This window comes from Palaemon carinicauda, chromosome 18 (genome assembly GCF_036898095.1).
Source record: "Palaemon carinicauda isolate YSFRI2023 chromosome 18, ASM3689809v2, whole genome shotgun sequence".
Lineage (NCBI taxonomy): Eukaryota > Metazoa > Arthropoda > Malacostraca > Decapoda > Palaemonidae > Palaemon > Palaemon carinicauda.
The window spans coordinates 126652104-126668083 of record NC_090742.1 but is presented as its reverse complement, the minus strand read 5'-3'; the positions used below and the strand labels follow the sequence as shown (position 1 = coordinate 126668083).

The 15980-nt window shown below is 33.5% G+C and overlaps 1 protein-coding gene across 1 annotated transcript; it reads left to right on the top strand.

Annotated features, from left to right (window-relative positions):
* The first annotated feature begins 14588 nt into the window (after positions 1–14588).
* LOC137657540 (uncharacterized) lies at positions 14589–15773 on the top strand. Its single transcript, XM_068391874.1, has one exon. It carries the CDS (start codon positions 14589–14591, stop codon positions 15771–15773), a length of 1185 nt encoding a protein of 394 aa, XP_068247975.1.
* The last annotated feature ends 207 nt before the right edge of the window (positions 15774–15980 follow it).

Here is a 15980-nt window from a genome sequence, read left to right as displayed (position 1 = left end):
TCGTTTATCTCTAATGGATAACCGTCATCTAAATAAAAGAAAAAACATATATAATTGTTTTTGAAATCATGTTTCTTTTATTTACCTAAAGAAAAAATTTGAGTGCAACATAAGCCAATCCAGTTTTTAGGATGATTATAGATATAACTTTTAATCTTATATTTTGCTAATTACTATAAGAATTAATTCAATTCAATTCGAGAAGCATTCAGAGTTTGGAATTGTCATCTTCTAAAACAAACCCAAAAATCGAATAAAATAGTGAGATTGCATGAAACGTTTTATTGATTAACCAGTTGACGAACTTGTAAGAGACTGCCATATTTATAGATAGTATGTATTCGTTTAATACTTTTATAGAAGTGTTCCAACGTATATTACTTATAAATTATAATATTTTTTTGATATTGGCATAATATACAAGATAATATGTACACCATTATTTTCTTATTTGAATTTTCATTAAGCCTTTATTCTTTGAAGTTTCTGAAGAGGAGCTAAATATAATTATTTTATTTGTTACATATCTGTGAATACTTTAGTCTTATTCCTCCTTTTAATATCTGCTGCTTTTTTTCAGTGAATTCAATTTATGAAGTAATTTTTAAAATATATGGCAAGTTACAGAGAGCAATCGGAGTTTATCACTATAATTAACAATAACTTTATATTTTTGCGTTGGTAAAAACTTAAATTGACCGGAGAGAGAGAGAGAGAGAGAGAGAGAGAGAGAGAGAGAGAGAGAGAGAGAGAGAGAGAGAGAGAGAGATGTTATAAAAACTGGCAATTGCTGAGTGAGAGATGGGAAATCTAGAATATACTTCTTATTTTCAAATACTCGGCCATTAATTATCATTTTTCCAGTATTCCCCTATTTGCAAAAGGGAAACTCCCATCCGCATCAAAATCATGTCACTCAGTACGTTTTACTACTATTTTCCTCAATAGTCAATGTATTTGAAGTAAATATTTGTTTGTGATTATACCTCCACCTATCACAACTAAATATATATTTTCTTATAAGATATATAAAGAGGATGGCATGTATTTGTTTTAATATGAAAATTAGACTTTCGGCCGGTCTATAAACCTTCATAATTTTCATTGCATCATCTTTGTCTTTCTTTATATATATATATATATATATATATATATATATATATATATATATATATATATATATATATATATATATATATATATATAATTGACAAAAAGGGCCTCGGTTCGATTTTACTAATAATCCTTATATTGAGCTTTTAATTCAATACTTCTCCATTCTTCATCTCCTACTTCACGCTTCATAGTCCTCAGCCATGTATGCCAGAGTCTTCCATCCCTTCTAGTGTCTTATGGAGCCCAGCTGAACGTTTGGTGAACTATTCTCTCTTAAGAAGTGCGAAGAGTATGACCAAAACCATCTTCATCTACAACTCATCATGATCTCATCCACATATGGCACTCGAGAAATCTCTCTTATAGTTTCATTTCTAATCTTGTCTTGCCATTTACCTCCAAATATCCTTTTGAGGGCTTTGTTCTCAAATCTGCTAAATCTATTGGATTGTTTTATCGTCATACCAGGACTCGTGTCCATATATTAATGCTGATATCACTAAGCAGATATATAGTCTGATTTTTATATATAATTTCAGATGATTTGATTTCCAAATTTTACTCATTCTAGCCATTGTCTGATTTGTGTTTTTCAATCTTTCACCAAGCTTTAATTCTAAAGAACCTGTTTTGGAGATCATAGTTCATAAATACTTAAATGATTCTACCTCATTAATATGTTCTCCTTTTAATGATATTTCATATTCCATTGTATACTCCCTTCTCAGCATCTCTGACTTTCTTCTATTTATCTTGAGCCCAGCCTCATGTGATATTTCATGCATTCTGGCAAGCAAAAATTGCAAATCCTGTGATTTTCTGCTAAAAGGGACAGCAGCATTAGCATACTCTAGGTCTGCTCATGTCCTATCACCAATCCAGTCCAATCTCTTTCCACCATCTCAGACTGTTCAACGCATTACAAATTCCATGACGAGAAGAAACAACATAGGTGACAACGCATTCCCTTGGAGTACTCCACTGTTCACTGGAAATTCATTTGATAAGACTTCATTAACGTTAACTTTGCACTTGCTATGCCCATGAACAGACTTAATAAAATTTACATATTAAGAGGAATTCCATAACACAGGACTCTAAACAAAATTGGTTGGTGCACACTGTCAAAGGCTTTTTCAAAGTCCAAAAATGCCATCAAAAGTGTATTTCTATATTCTATGCATTGCTGTTAAACATGTCGGAAAAAGAAAATTTGGTCAGTGCAACTCTTACCTTTTCGAATTCCTGCTTGTTCATATCTCAGCTTTTCATCAATCTTTCACTCCAGTCCCTTTAGAAAAAGCATACTATTTACTTTCATAACAGCTGAAGTAAGTGTTATACCTCTTTAATTATTGTAATTAGTAAGGTCTCTTTTTTTTTTTTTTACTATTTTTACCAGCAATCCTAATTCCCATTCATTAGGTTTTGCCTATTCATGACAAATTTCCAAAATAATATCATAAGTATTCTGTGAATATATACATACATACATACATACATACATACATACATACATACATACATACATACATAAATTTGATCGGAATTTATATTTGTTTCGTATATTTCCTGTTAACCTTACTTTAGTGTGTTAGTATTTTCATGTAAGAAATTTACGGGGGATATTTATTCGTCATTACCATTTTTGTTAGTTTTTAACTATTGTGTTTATAAATCATTGAAAAAGCCATGGAGATTTGATTTCCATAACTTATAAGGTTACTCTGTAAATAATATATATATATATATATATATATATATATATATATATATATATATATATATATATATATATATATATATATATATATATATATATGTATATATACATATATATACATATATATAGACATATATATACATATATATAGACATATATATACATATATATATATATATATATATATATATATATATATATATATATATATATATATATATACGTATATATATATATATATATATATATATATATATATATATAAATATATACGTATATATATATATATATATATATATATATATATATATACGTATATATATATATATATATATATATATATATATATATATATACGTATATATATATATATATATATATATATATATATATATATATATACATAATCATATATATATGTATATATATATATATATATATATATATATATATATATATATATATATACATATATATAAGGTAAATATTAAGTGAAGATAAAAATGCTAATCACTGATATTTGATACTAAATCTTTTATTTGGAAAAATAGTTTATTCTTCTAATGAACCAACACCTCTCTCTCTCTCTCTCTCTCTCTCTCTCTCTCTCTCTCTCTCTCTCTCTCTCTCTCTCTCTCTCTCTCTCTCTCTCTCTCTCTCTCTCTCTCTCTCCTAAAATAAGGTTGAAGGGAAATGGTGTCTTTACTAGAGAATTAGATTCCTCCAGAAACGATGTCAAAGATTGACGAGGAAATGAAAGTTACATTTACATCATTTCTTCCAGGTTGCAAAATATCTATTTCCCTGTACAGGTGCTGGAGAATAATCTTTCATGTTAAGCAAAATTTTCCCAAGATTTTGAAATACTATCATATATGTATTTTCTAATACTGTTATTCATCTTATTTATCACACGTCCGTGAATTACACGTATATTTAACAATTCTTCAAGCATATATTTTTCATCCTTTATCTTTAACTTCAGTATAATAAATAAAAAATCAGTATAGTCGATTATTAATATTTTTAAACGTTAATATCGAAAGAACTTATCAAGGCAAACTATATTTCTTATCGTAAACACTTTTATATTTAAAAAAACTCATCATATTTTTTTAATCAAATTCTGGATTTGTTTTTCATAATGATAAGGTAAAAACCTGTACCTGTAACAATTAATATATATTTTACGTCATATTGCTGTTAGCTCCCAGCGGCTCCTCTTACATCTTTCATTTTCAACTTTATTGCTTTACCTTCATACAGTACTTTTCTCTTGGCAACGGTAGAAAAGACTCTCTAGCTATGGTAAGCAGCTTTTCCAGGACACTCCAAAATCAAACCATTGTTCTCTGGTCTTGGATTGTGCCATGGCGTCTGTACCATTGGTCTTTCACAGTCCTTGGGTAGAGTTCTCATGCTTGAGGGTTTACTCAGGCACACTATTCTAATTTATTTCTCTTACTCTTGTTTTGTTTTTAAGTTTAATAGTTGATATATGAAAGATTTATTTTAATGCTGTTACTGTTCTAAAATATTTTATTTTAATTGTTAATTACTTCTCTTGTAGTTTCCTTATTTTCTTTTCTCACTGGTCTCTCGGGCTTATAGCATCCTGCTCTTCCATCTATATAGTATTCTGTATACCTTGTACCCAGATGTGCTAGCATAGCACACTCGTGTATGTTAGTCATCACAACTTCAAAGACGTACCTTTCGAGAAAAGCCTTCACATTTTATATCATAACAGTGAAATTGCATTGTTACTTCGTTTCTGTTTCCTCTTCGTCTTTCCTTTCACACGTTGCATGGCTCCCGTAATCCACACCGAATTTTCCGTACCAAAAACCGTTTTCCTGTCTCCATTAGAGGCAGTGGCGAAGCGTTTCCTTCACTTTGCTCAATTTGGTTAAAAGACCTTTGGTTTTCTTATGTTAGTCCATCTTCCTAGGGCTTGTAACTCGCTGCGCATTATTCTGATTTCATTCCTGTTTTGTTTGGAGAGAGAGAGAGAGAGAGAGAGAGAGAGAGAGAGAGAGAGAGAGAGAGAGAGAGAGAGAGAGAGAGAGAGGTGTTAAGTCTTTTAGCTGCATCGTTCTATAAAGATAGGAATTACGTTACCTACAGTAATAAAAGTAAAAATTTGTGAGATAAGAGCAAAATGTTAAAGAATTCCAACTACATCTCAATATTTATTGAAGATTTTACGGTTTCATATATGATGTTCATAACAGTTGCATTCTTTAACTGAGGGCTAAGGAAATTGTTTTGTTACTTCTTATCTTTACTAATCAGTGGCTCTGACATTACTTTTTTTGCTCATAAAACAAAAATATTGTTAGCATGTAAATTTTATAAATAAAACTACCGTTGCTATCCAATCAAAATTAACGGCAATGTGATATTTAATATTTCAAAATTGAAAACCGTATATAGGACTTCCTGAATTTTCGTAAATAACTTGGCAAGCTGTGAATACATATGACAACTCTATAAAGTAGCAAGGTGTATCCTTTATTTTTACAAGAAAATTATAAAAAAGGGATTGGAATGTAAATAATATAACTAATTGTGCGAAGAGATTAATCGACAATAGAATAAAGTATGTCCTCGTTATTTGTTCCTGGGGATAGAAACTTTTTTTCTTTATTGTTGTGTCGCTACGCTTTGTAATTACCAGATGTCTCCAACACTTAAAAAAAACTTTCTCGTGTCAGTATATATGAAAAAGTTATGGCTCATACCTCCCCCACAAGGGTCTGAAAGGGCTGGTTATAATGGAGACTATCAAACCGGAGCAGAGTTGGAGCCGAAGTTGATCTAGTTCAATACTTAAGATTCTCGGACTGTAAAACGTGAATAAATGTACCAAAAAATTCCATAGCCATCTATCAAAAAAAAAATATAATGTTTATGGAGATTGAGAAATATTTACATACTGTACTTCAAAAAACACGGAAGCTATCATACTCTACCTTTTCTAGTGAAAGCTTGGTTCAAAGGATAATATATAATCCTGTCATTTTTTCTTGCAATATGAATAATCATTTATATTATACTCAAAGCTCGGGAGATTATATCATCTATTATTAGATCACATATTTGATGTTCATTTATAATCTAAAATGAAGATTGGAAAAATATCCAAAAAGTTGACATCACCTGCAAGTGATTTATTATTATTATTATTATTATTATTATTATTATTATTATTATTATTATTATTATTATTATTATTATTATTATTATTATTATTATATTGATATTCTTTTTTTCGGTAATTCAAATTGAAATTAAATTTATTATTACTGCACTAGGATGTTCAAGGATGGACCATAAGTAGTAACAGTTTTTATTGCCAACGATATGTTTCAACCTGAAACATATATTCCATGTAATAAAATATAATACAATCCAACCAGCTATACAAATTTATAATTTCTCCTAATTTCCCCGATTTAATTATCAACAAAAATATTTGTCCATAATAAAACCCTCCTAGTAATGTACATGAACAATCCATATTGATATGTATATTTCTAACTATAACTATGTTTATAGCAATGTAAATAAATACCACTGTAAATTATGGTACTGTAGCCACTAAAGCACCGGGCATCAAATTAAATGTACTCATATCATTAAACATTACTGTGTGTGTGTGTATATATATATATATATATATATATATATATATATATATATATATATATATATATATATATATATATATATATATATATATATATATATAGAATCCAATTACCAATAAGGGTAATTCCAATTGAAATATCATATAACATCCATAATACACTTATTGCATTCACTTCAATGGCCTTACTATCACAGGCCTTGAACCCCAGTAGGAGATTGCCAAACACAAATATCCCATCACCTGCCGGCCTTATATGTCATCGACTTCATTCTTCTGTCTACATCCATAAGAATAACACCTGCCACCACCAGCCATCACCACTCGACACAATAGGCAGTACCAGAGTAGTTATCAAATTTTACGGCAGTTCGCCCGCTAACCGTGCGACACTGAGATATGGGTAAGACAAAAGATATTCCTGATGCGCAATAGGTTACAACTCGCTCCAACCCACATCAAAATTTTTTAAACAAATATATCCTTATAATATCATAAAGTTTATCATGTTAATGATACACTCCCCCACCATTAGTGACAAATTACCGATACCCTATCCAAAAAGGTAAACTACGTATGATTACATTGTTCTTCTATTGGTAATAACACCACCAACCTGTGTACTGATCTACACATAATCTTATCCACTTCACCATCATATCCCTTCCCACGCTTTATATTCTTATACCTTAAATCAACATCACGAATAACGCCATCTTGTCCTGGATCAGCTCTAATCACCTGTCCTAGTTTCCATGCCCCCCTTCTGCCTGATTAACAATGATGGAAAATAGTCTTGTTGCTCCTTTTTCAAGAAGGATTCTATTATACTTTGAATAAACTTTGATCTCCTTTTGTGATCCTCACTAATTTCGTACATCCCACTTCGACAAAAGTAAATGGACCGACCAAGCAACAGATCATCTAAACTAAATCCAGATTCTGTTCCAATTGATCTTTCATTTATCAGATTAGCAATACCAAAAAAAAAGCATTTTGTAACTCTCCAAAATTCAAAACAGAATATCCCACACTAATACAAAGACACCTTTTGACAGATTTGATCAGTGCTTCACTTGCCCCATTACACCAAGGTGCGTCACTAGGCATATTAAAGATCCAAGTTACCCCTTCCTTTTCTCCAATGGTTTCTATTTTCTTGCTTGCTGATATCAACTGAGTTCCCTTATCTGAATATATAGCTTTAGGAGCTCCTCTAAAAGCAATAAACCTTTGAAATGTGGTCAGAAAATCATCAGTCCTGTATCCTTCCGCCAAATCCAAGTGAACAGCTGTAGTAACTAAACAGTTAAATATAACTCCAAAGGCTATACCATGAGTCCTCTTTTTAACCGTGTCTCTTATTGTTAAGGGTCCATACAAATCTATGGCTGTGTAATAGAAAGGTGGAGCAGGATTCATTCTTTCTATCCACATTTGACCCATGCATTGGTCTTTTAATTTTCTTGTTAACTTCCTACATGTCACACATTGATTTTTTATTGTCTTTATTATTTTTCTGTCCCCTGGAATCCAGAATTTTCTTTGTAATTTTGCCAAAGTAGTCTCTATGCCTGCATGGTCAACCCCATGTATATATGCTATATACAATCTAGTACTGGATGATTTGCTGGTAGCAACATATAGTCGTCTCTATTCCAATTTTCCTTTAGCCACTTGGAAATTCTTTTTCCTACTACTATGACTATTCTTAATTGAAGGTCCTAGTCTTCTGAACCTCACTTTCCAATCAGTCATGTCCCCTTGCATCTCTCTAACCCACATTAGTTCTGCTTTAATAATTCCTTGAACTGTTGGTTCCATTACCATGCCCTTAAAGGATCTGCATTTGAAAACATTCATTACCCTGCATGTAACTCTTAGTAGTTTGTGATAATCACTAAATCTATTAACATCAATCATGTGTATAACATGGTTCTGACTTACTTTAGCAATAACCATGACAACAACTACTCCATCAGTTAGTTCATTTTCACAATTTTGTCTGATAGACCATTTCGAAATTGGTAATGTTAGGAATTTTGGTCCATTTTGCCAGGCAGAATTTTCACTAATTCTTTCTGGACTACACGGTTTAGCGGTCATATCTACAACATTTTGAATTGAAACAACCCACCACCATTCCCTTAAATCGGTTTTTGTTTGTTTCTCAGCAATGCGTACAGCAACAAATGTGTTGAATCCATGGGACTCCTTTTGAATTTGTGATCTTACAATTGTTGAGTCAACTACGTGATTGACTGACTCAAACTCCCATGAAAACTCCTTTACTATGAGTTCTCTCATCCTAGCAACTATGAGAGCACCAAATAATTCCAGACGAGGAATAGACATTTCTTTCACTAGTGCAATCTTATTTTTCACCATTATGAGACTTGATTCAAACTTATTATCACTGATTTGCCACCTCACATATGCACAAGTCCCATATGCTTGCGTGCTACCATCAGAAAATATTAATAGGTTCAGCTTACCAAAAGCATTAGATGGCTTTAAGGGTCTTCTAAAAGTTAATGACTCCAGTACATACAATTCTTTGAAAAACACTTACCATTCGTTCATCATGGAATCATCAATTGGATCATCCCACTTGATTCCACCACCATTCGAGTTACTTTTGGAAATCATGGATCTCGTCAAGATCTTAGCTTTGAGTAATACTGGTATAACTAACCCTAATGGATCATACAACGATGCAATTTGACTCAATATATTTCTACTTGTTAATATTTCTGGAAATTTATAATCAAAGTCACCTATATCTAAATTTGGACCACTCCTAACCTTTATTATTCTTGGTGTAAAGTTGAGTCTTACAGCAAAGGAAAAATAGTCATCTACAGGATTCCATTTCAAACATAAGATTTGCTCACTAGCAGAGTCTATTATTCTTATATTGCTGTTTTCATAATGCCCACTGACTATCCAGTGCTTTATTCTGAAACTTCCCTGCGACAATACCCTTCCAGTATCCGGTATTAATTTGATTGCATTCTCAATGGCATTAGTAGAATACAGTATATCATCTACATATGTATTATTAAGAATCATATATTGCATATCCGGGGATTCCTTAACGAATCGTTCTACTGTATATCTCAAAGCTACCATAGCTATAGTACCACTGGGCCTATCTCCAAATGTTACTGTGGTGAGAACATACTAATCAGATGGCCTACTATCATCTAAGTCCCTCCATACAATTCTATGAGTATGCTTATCTAGTGTGCTGAGTTTTACAGAATGGTACATCTTTGCTGTTACCCACTATGGCTATATTATCTTGACTAAATCCACACAACACTCCCAGAAAACTGTTCAAAATATCAGGCCCCTTACCCCAAATATCGTTTAACTTCTGTCCCATATAAGATGCTGAAAAATTGAAGACTATGTGCACTGGGGTTGAACTAGATTCTGGTTTCAACACCTCATGATGATGAATATAGTGAATTGGGCCATTGTACTCTTGAATCTCCTTATTAGTTAATTTCCTAGCTACTCCCCTCCTAACCATGGCTTCAATCTCTTTCTGATATTTCATTGCATACTCATTCCTATGTTTCCTTAATCTATTCCCTGTTGTTCTTAACCTGGCATTTGCTACCTTTATGTTATTTTTCAACTGATTTGGATCTCTTATCCAAGGATACCTTAAAAACCAGCATTTTTATTTCTCGTCATACGTTAATCCTTCCTCAATCAATTTCATTTCCTTTTCTTCTTCCAAACTTACATAATTAGTTCCAGGACAACCTCTGCACATACATTTGATACATTGTGGATTACAACTTGTTTCCATTTCTTCTATGGCAAAAAATTTATCTAACTGATCCTTTAGATTTTCTGTTGACTAAATAGTGATTTCATTCAAATTTACTGAACTTGAAAGTTTATGAACTCTCACAAACACAAGATTATTAGTATTTATTTGATTGGTAATTTCATCATGTCTACCACGTATGCTGAACCCAAACTGATTTTCTAGCAACTGGAGACACTTATTTGTTTCAACAACCCTTGGCAATATTTCACAATAATTAGCATATCAATTTCCCCTTGTGGGTGATTCAGCTCTAAGTTTGATATCCCCTCAAAAAATTCAGATCCCCTGGATAAGTCTACTTTCCGGATTTTGGCTGTTATTTCATTAATACCAACAACATTCACATTCCAAGCCTTACCAGATTTATCAATTAGTCGTACACAATATTCGTTGCTTGAGTTGTATTCAACCGCATTGCACACTTTGATCATGGATAAATTTATATGCTTTCCACTTAAACCCAATTTCTTAGCCATCCTATATGTTATAAATGAAATATCAGCTCCTGGATCACACAGTACATTAACAGGCATGTTCTTACTATTCACCATACTGATATTCAACAACACTGCAAATCCCCTTTTTGATATTGCTTTGTGAATACAATTTTCCCCTCTATCGGAATTTAACAGTGGATGATGATTACGATTGCATGGCCCTTTACCTTCAATGATGACATCACACAATGTACCCACCTTGCAGCTACGAGCAGGAGGATATCCCCTTAGACACCTAAAACATATTCCATTACCTTTTATTATCTCAAGTCTTTCTTTGCTACCACAACCATTAAATTTATAACATTCTGTTATATCATGACCAATTGAATTGTATAACAGGCATCCTATCCCCTTACTATCTGCCTTAGGGTTAATACCTTTCACCATTTCTGTCAAGTTAGCAATACAAGATTCAAATTCCTTATTTTTTACAATTTGTTCTTCCCCGATTTTTTTCACCAAAATTCCATCAATTCCGATTCATTCTCAACTCTGCTGTCAACATGATGGATTGCTTTCTTATCATCACTACCGCTATTCCTAACATTGGAATTAAGATATTCCAAAAAAAATTTCTCCTTCTGTAAGAACTTCAACAACTCAGGAAACAGATTGCTAGTTACTGATACCTCATCTGCTTCAATTACTCATTCTCTCTTTTGAAGTGAAGGTAAAACCTTTTCTATATGGCTGACAACGTTTGCACTATTAGGTTCATCAGAGAGATTTACCTTTTTTAAATGAAGCCAACATTGCTCAACCTGATCGACCATTTTAATAAATCCTTTGGTATAATCATCATAAATTTTCTTTAGAGATCTAAGCTCACCTACCACTAAGTCTACAATCCTTCTTGAATTACCAAATTTATCATCCAAACGTTGAATCATTTCATCATAATTACCCTCTGAGCCCATCACTGCTTGAAGTGCTTCTCCACCTAGACACATTTTGAGAGTATATGGATCAGTGCCATATATACTCTTTAACTAAATTCTCATAATATTCCTTAAAAGTTGGATAGTTTCTTAAATTACCTTCGAACATTGGTGGTTTAAATTTCTTTACTTTAACCTTCGATATATCTGTTGCCTTTACATCCTGGACAACTTTGAATATTTTTGCCCTTCACATTTTAATCTTTCACTATCTAGAATACATTGCTGGCCTTTTTCTTCCAAATTACTATCGGCTAGCTTATCCTCGTTTTCACATATAAATTGTATCAGTTCATCCTTTTGATACTCTAGGCATTTAAAGGCTTCAACCATTTCCTCATAGCTCTTCGTTAAACGGATAAATCATCACCTCTATTGATTCCTTCATTGCACATAATTACCATCCTGGTGAACTTCCCTTTGCTGATTGCCCTCTTCCTCTTCAGGGCAACGAGTTCCTCTTGCACACCCATGATGGTTGAAGTTGAAATGTACTGGGATGTTCAAGGATGGACCATAAGTATTAACAGTTTTTATTGCCCACGATAGGTTTCAACCTGAAATATATATTCCATATAATGAAAAATAGTACATTCCAACCACCTGTACAAATTTGGAATTTTCCCTAATTTTCCCGATTTAGTTATTAAAAAAAATATTTGTCCTAAATAAAACCCTTCTAGTAAAGTACACGAACAATCCATATTGATATGTATATTTCTAACAATAACTATGTTTATAGCAATGTAAATAAATACCACTGTAAATTATGGTACTGTAGCCACTAAAGCACTCAGCACCAAATTAAATGTACTCATATCATTAAACATTACTGTATATATACAAAGAATCCAATTACCAATAAGGGCAATTCCAATTGAAATATCATATAACATCCATAATACACTGTATTGCACTCACTTCAATGGCCTCACTATCACAGGCCTTGATTCACAGTAGAAGATTGCCAAACACAAATATCCCATCACCTGCCGGCCTTATATGTCACCGACTTCATTCTTCTGTCTATATCCACAAGAATAACACCTGCCACCACAACTCGACACAATAGGCAGTACCAGAGTGATTAGCAAATTTTACGGCAGTTCGCCCGCTAACCGTGCCACACTGAGATATGGGTAAGACAAAGGTAATTTTCCACGTTTGAATTTATGAATAAGAGGAAAATTCATTTCCTTGATGGATGGAATGTTCAGTAGGCGGTGTGTCAGTAAGTTTTGCTCAGTTGGTCTTAGGCAGTGAACAAGTCATTCCGCTTCGGACGTTGGACTGAACGGACAAGCTTTTATAACACCGGTTATTATAGATACAAAGGAGTGGCAAATCTTTTACACGGCTTAAAATGGCAAGCAATGGTGATAGTGACTCTGCTATTCAAGTTCAATTGAATACCATTTTGGCAGAACTTTCGAACTTGAAAAGAGATGTGCAAGGCAATTCATTAACCGTTGCCACTGAAGTGAAGAAATTAAAAACTGAAAAGGACTGGTCATGGAAATTTCTTGGAAACAAACACCAATATGAGTTTAATAGTGAACTTGAAGATGCAATTAACCAGTGCTTTTGGGGCGTAGAAAACGGAAAATTGGACTATGTGAGAGAACGGCTTGAGGAAGTTAGAGAAAAAGTACATAAAAGGAATAAACTTGTTAGAATTGCCAATACATCAGCAGGCGGATGGGAAACTGTCAGGCAGTACGAAACATATCCTGTTGCGTCCGACAGCGAGGATGAATCTAGAATAAACAAGGCTGAGAGCAGGGCACTCAAAAAGCAGAAGACTCAAAGTTATCTCCAAGGCGGTTCTCGGCGGTCGTTTGACTCTACTGCCGGAAACAATTATTGGGGTTCAGGCGTTTCCGGTCACAAACCATATGGATCTGTTCTGGTTGGAAGAGGCAGGTTTTTTCGTGGCCAAACCAGCACCAATAGTTTCAACACCGGAAGTTCCAGCTTCGTCGCTCCAGGACCGTTTTGCTTGTGGGGCTTTCTCATACTTCCGGCGGAATTGTCCCTATTCCAGAGGTGCAACCCTTTTCGGAGCAGCCAGTGCCGGCGGGGAGCAGGCAACTAGTGGGCCAGCAAGGAAGTAAACCGGAGGTGTCAACAGACTTGTTAGAAGATGAGTATTTTGATTATAATAGATTTACCCATGATTTTTATGAATATGAGCAGGGACAGAAAAGTATGATAGTTAGAGGTAGGTTAAAGAAACATATTCAATTTTGGAGGTCAATTGGCTCGAGTGATTTTGTACTCGACGTAATAGAAAAAGGCTATAAGTTACCTTTGTATTTGAAACCTTCGAGAACATTTTGTAAAAACAATCAATCTGCTTTGTTAGAACTTGATTTTGTTTCAGAAGCTATCCAAGATCTAGTATATAGAGCACTAATATCAGTTTGCGAAAGCCCCCCCCCCCCATGTTGTAAATCCGTTGACTGTTTCCATTCAAAATTCTAAACGTAAAAGACTTATTCTTGATTTAAGAGAAGTGAATAAGCATTTGTGGAAACAACCTGTAAAATATGAAGATATTAGAATTGCATTATCATTATTTAAAAGCAAGGGTTATCAAATTAAGTTTGATTTGACCAGCGCTTATCATTTTGTTGACATCTATGAGCCTCACAGAGAATACCTTTGGTTTTCTTGGATAAATAGGGAAGGAAAGACTAATTTTTACAAGTTTAATGTTCTCCCTTTCGGAATTTCAAGCGCCTGCTATATGTTTAAAAAGTTGACAAGACCGCTGCTGAAGAAATGGTGCAGTGAGGGAAGGTTAGTCACCATGTTCTTAGATGATGGATACGGTTGTTCGCAATCTCTTGATGGCGCCATTAAACTTAGCCAGCATATAAAAAATGATCTGTTGTCATCGGGATTCATCCCGAATGCAACGAAATGTATCTGGTCACCCACTCAGGTTCTGGAGTTTTTAGGTGTGATGCTTGATTCTGGAAACAGTTTGATATTCATCCCTGATCGAAGATTACTTAAGTGCATCAATACGATTTCAGAAATATTGAATAGTATTAAAGTACACAGGTACGTTCATGTTAAGAAAGTAGCGAGCTGTATTGGTCAAATTATTTCAATGAGTGTTGTCACAGGAAAAGTTTCTCAAATAATGACCCGGAATTTAAGTATTGACGTACTCGCTGCTAGTCACTGGGATCAGTATATAAAAATTTCTGATGAAAGTAAGAGACAACTAGAATATTGGCAAATATCTCTGTCGGAACTGAATTTAAAACATATCAATGTGTCTTTTCAATGGTCAAAAATTGTATATTCTGACGCTAGTAGTACAGGGTTTGCTGGCTATGCAGTCAGTGCGAAAACTGGTATTTCATATGGTACATGGTCCATTGAAGAAAGTCTTAAGTCTTCGATATGGCGAGAATTGGTAGCTGTTTATCGTGTTTTACAGTCGTTAGATCATATTCTGACTGGTCAGAGGGTGAAATGGTTTACTGACAATCAAGGGGTTGAAGCGATCGTATCGAAAGGTTCTATGAAGGTGGAATTGCAAAGTATAGCTATTGATATTTTTCGATTTTGTATTGCAAAGTCTATTTTGTTGGAAATGGAATGGATTCCTAGAACAATGAATGAAAAATCAGATTATCTGTCAAAGATTATAGACATTGATGACTGGGGTATCTCATTTAAAATATTATATATCATTCAGGCTAGATTTGGAAATACACATATTGATTGGTTCGCTTCCGAACATAATGCGAAACTGAATTCGTATTATTCAAGATATTGGAGTCCCACGTGTAACGGTATAGACGCTTTCTCAGAATATTGGGGAGGAAAGTTTGGATTATTTGTTCCCCCAATCACTGTCATTACACAGGTTATCAAGAAAATGGCCTTTGACAAAGCTGCTGGTGTTCGTGTTGTGTCTTGCTGGAAATCAGCTTTGTTTTGGCCATTTCTTTGTCCAACAGGGTCATTTATACCATAGATAGTTGATTAGTTCGATTTACCAATTAACAGAGAGAATTATGTGTCAAGTAGGAGGGGAAAAGGTATGTTTGGAAATATTGATTTTAATTTCCGTATGTTGGCACTGAAAGTTGATTTTTCTTCAATAAGTTTGTCAATATTGTATTTGCGGCAAATGTGAGGCTACGTCCCTCGTACAGAACTGCTTGTATAAAAGTTACACTGT

Coding starts and splice junctions, on each gene's coding strand:
- LOC137657540 (XM_068391874.1), top strand. CDS start 14,589: ATGTTCTTAGATGATGGATACGGTTGTTCGCAATCTCTTGATGGCGCC.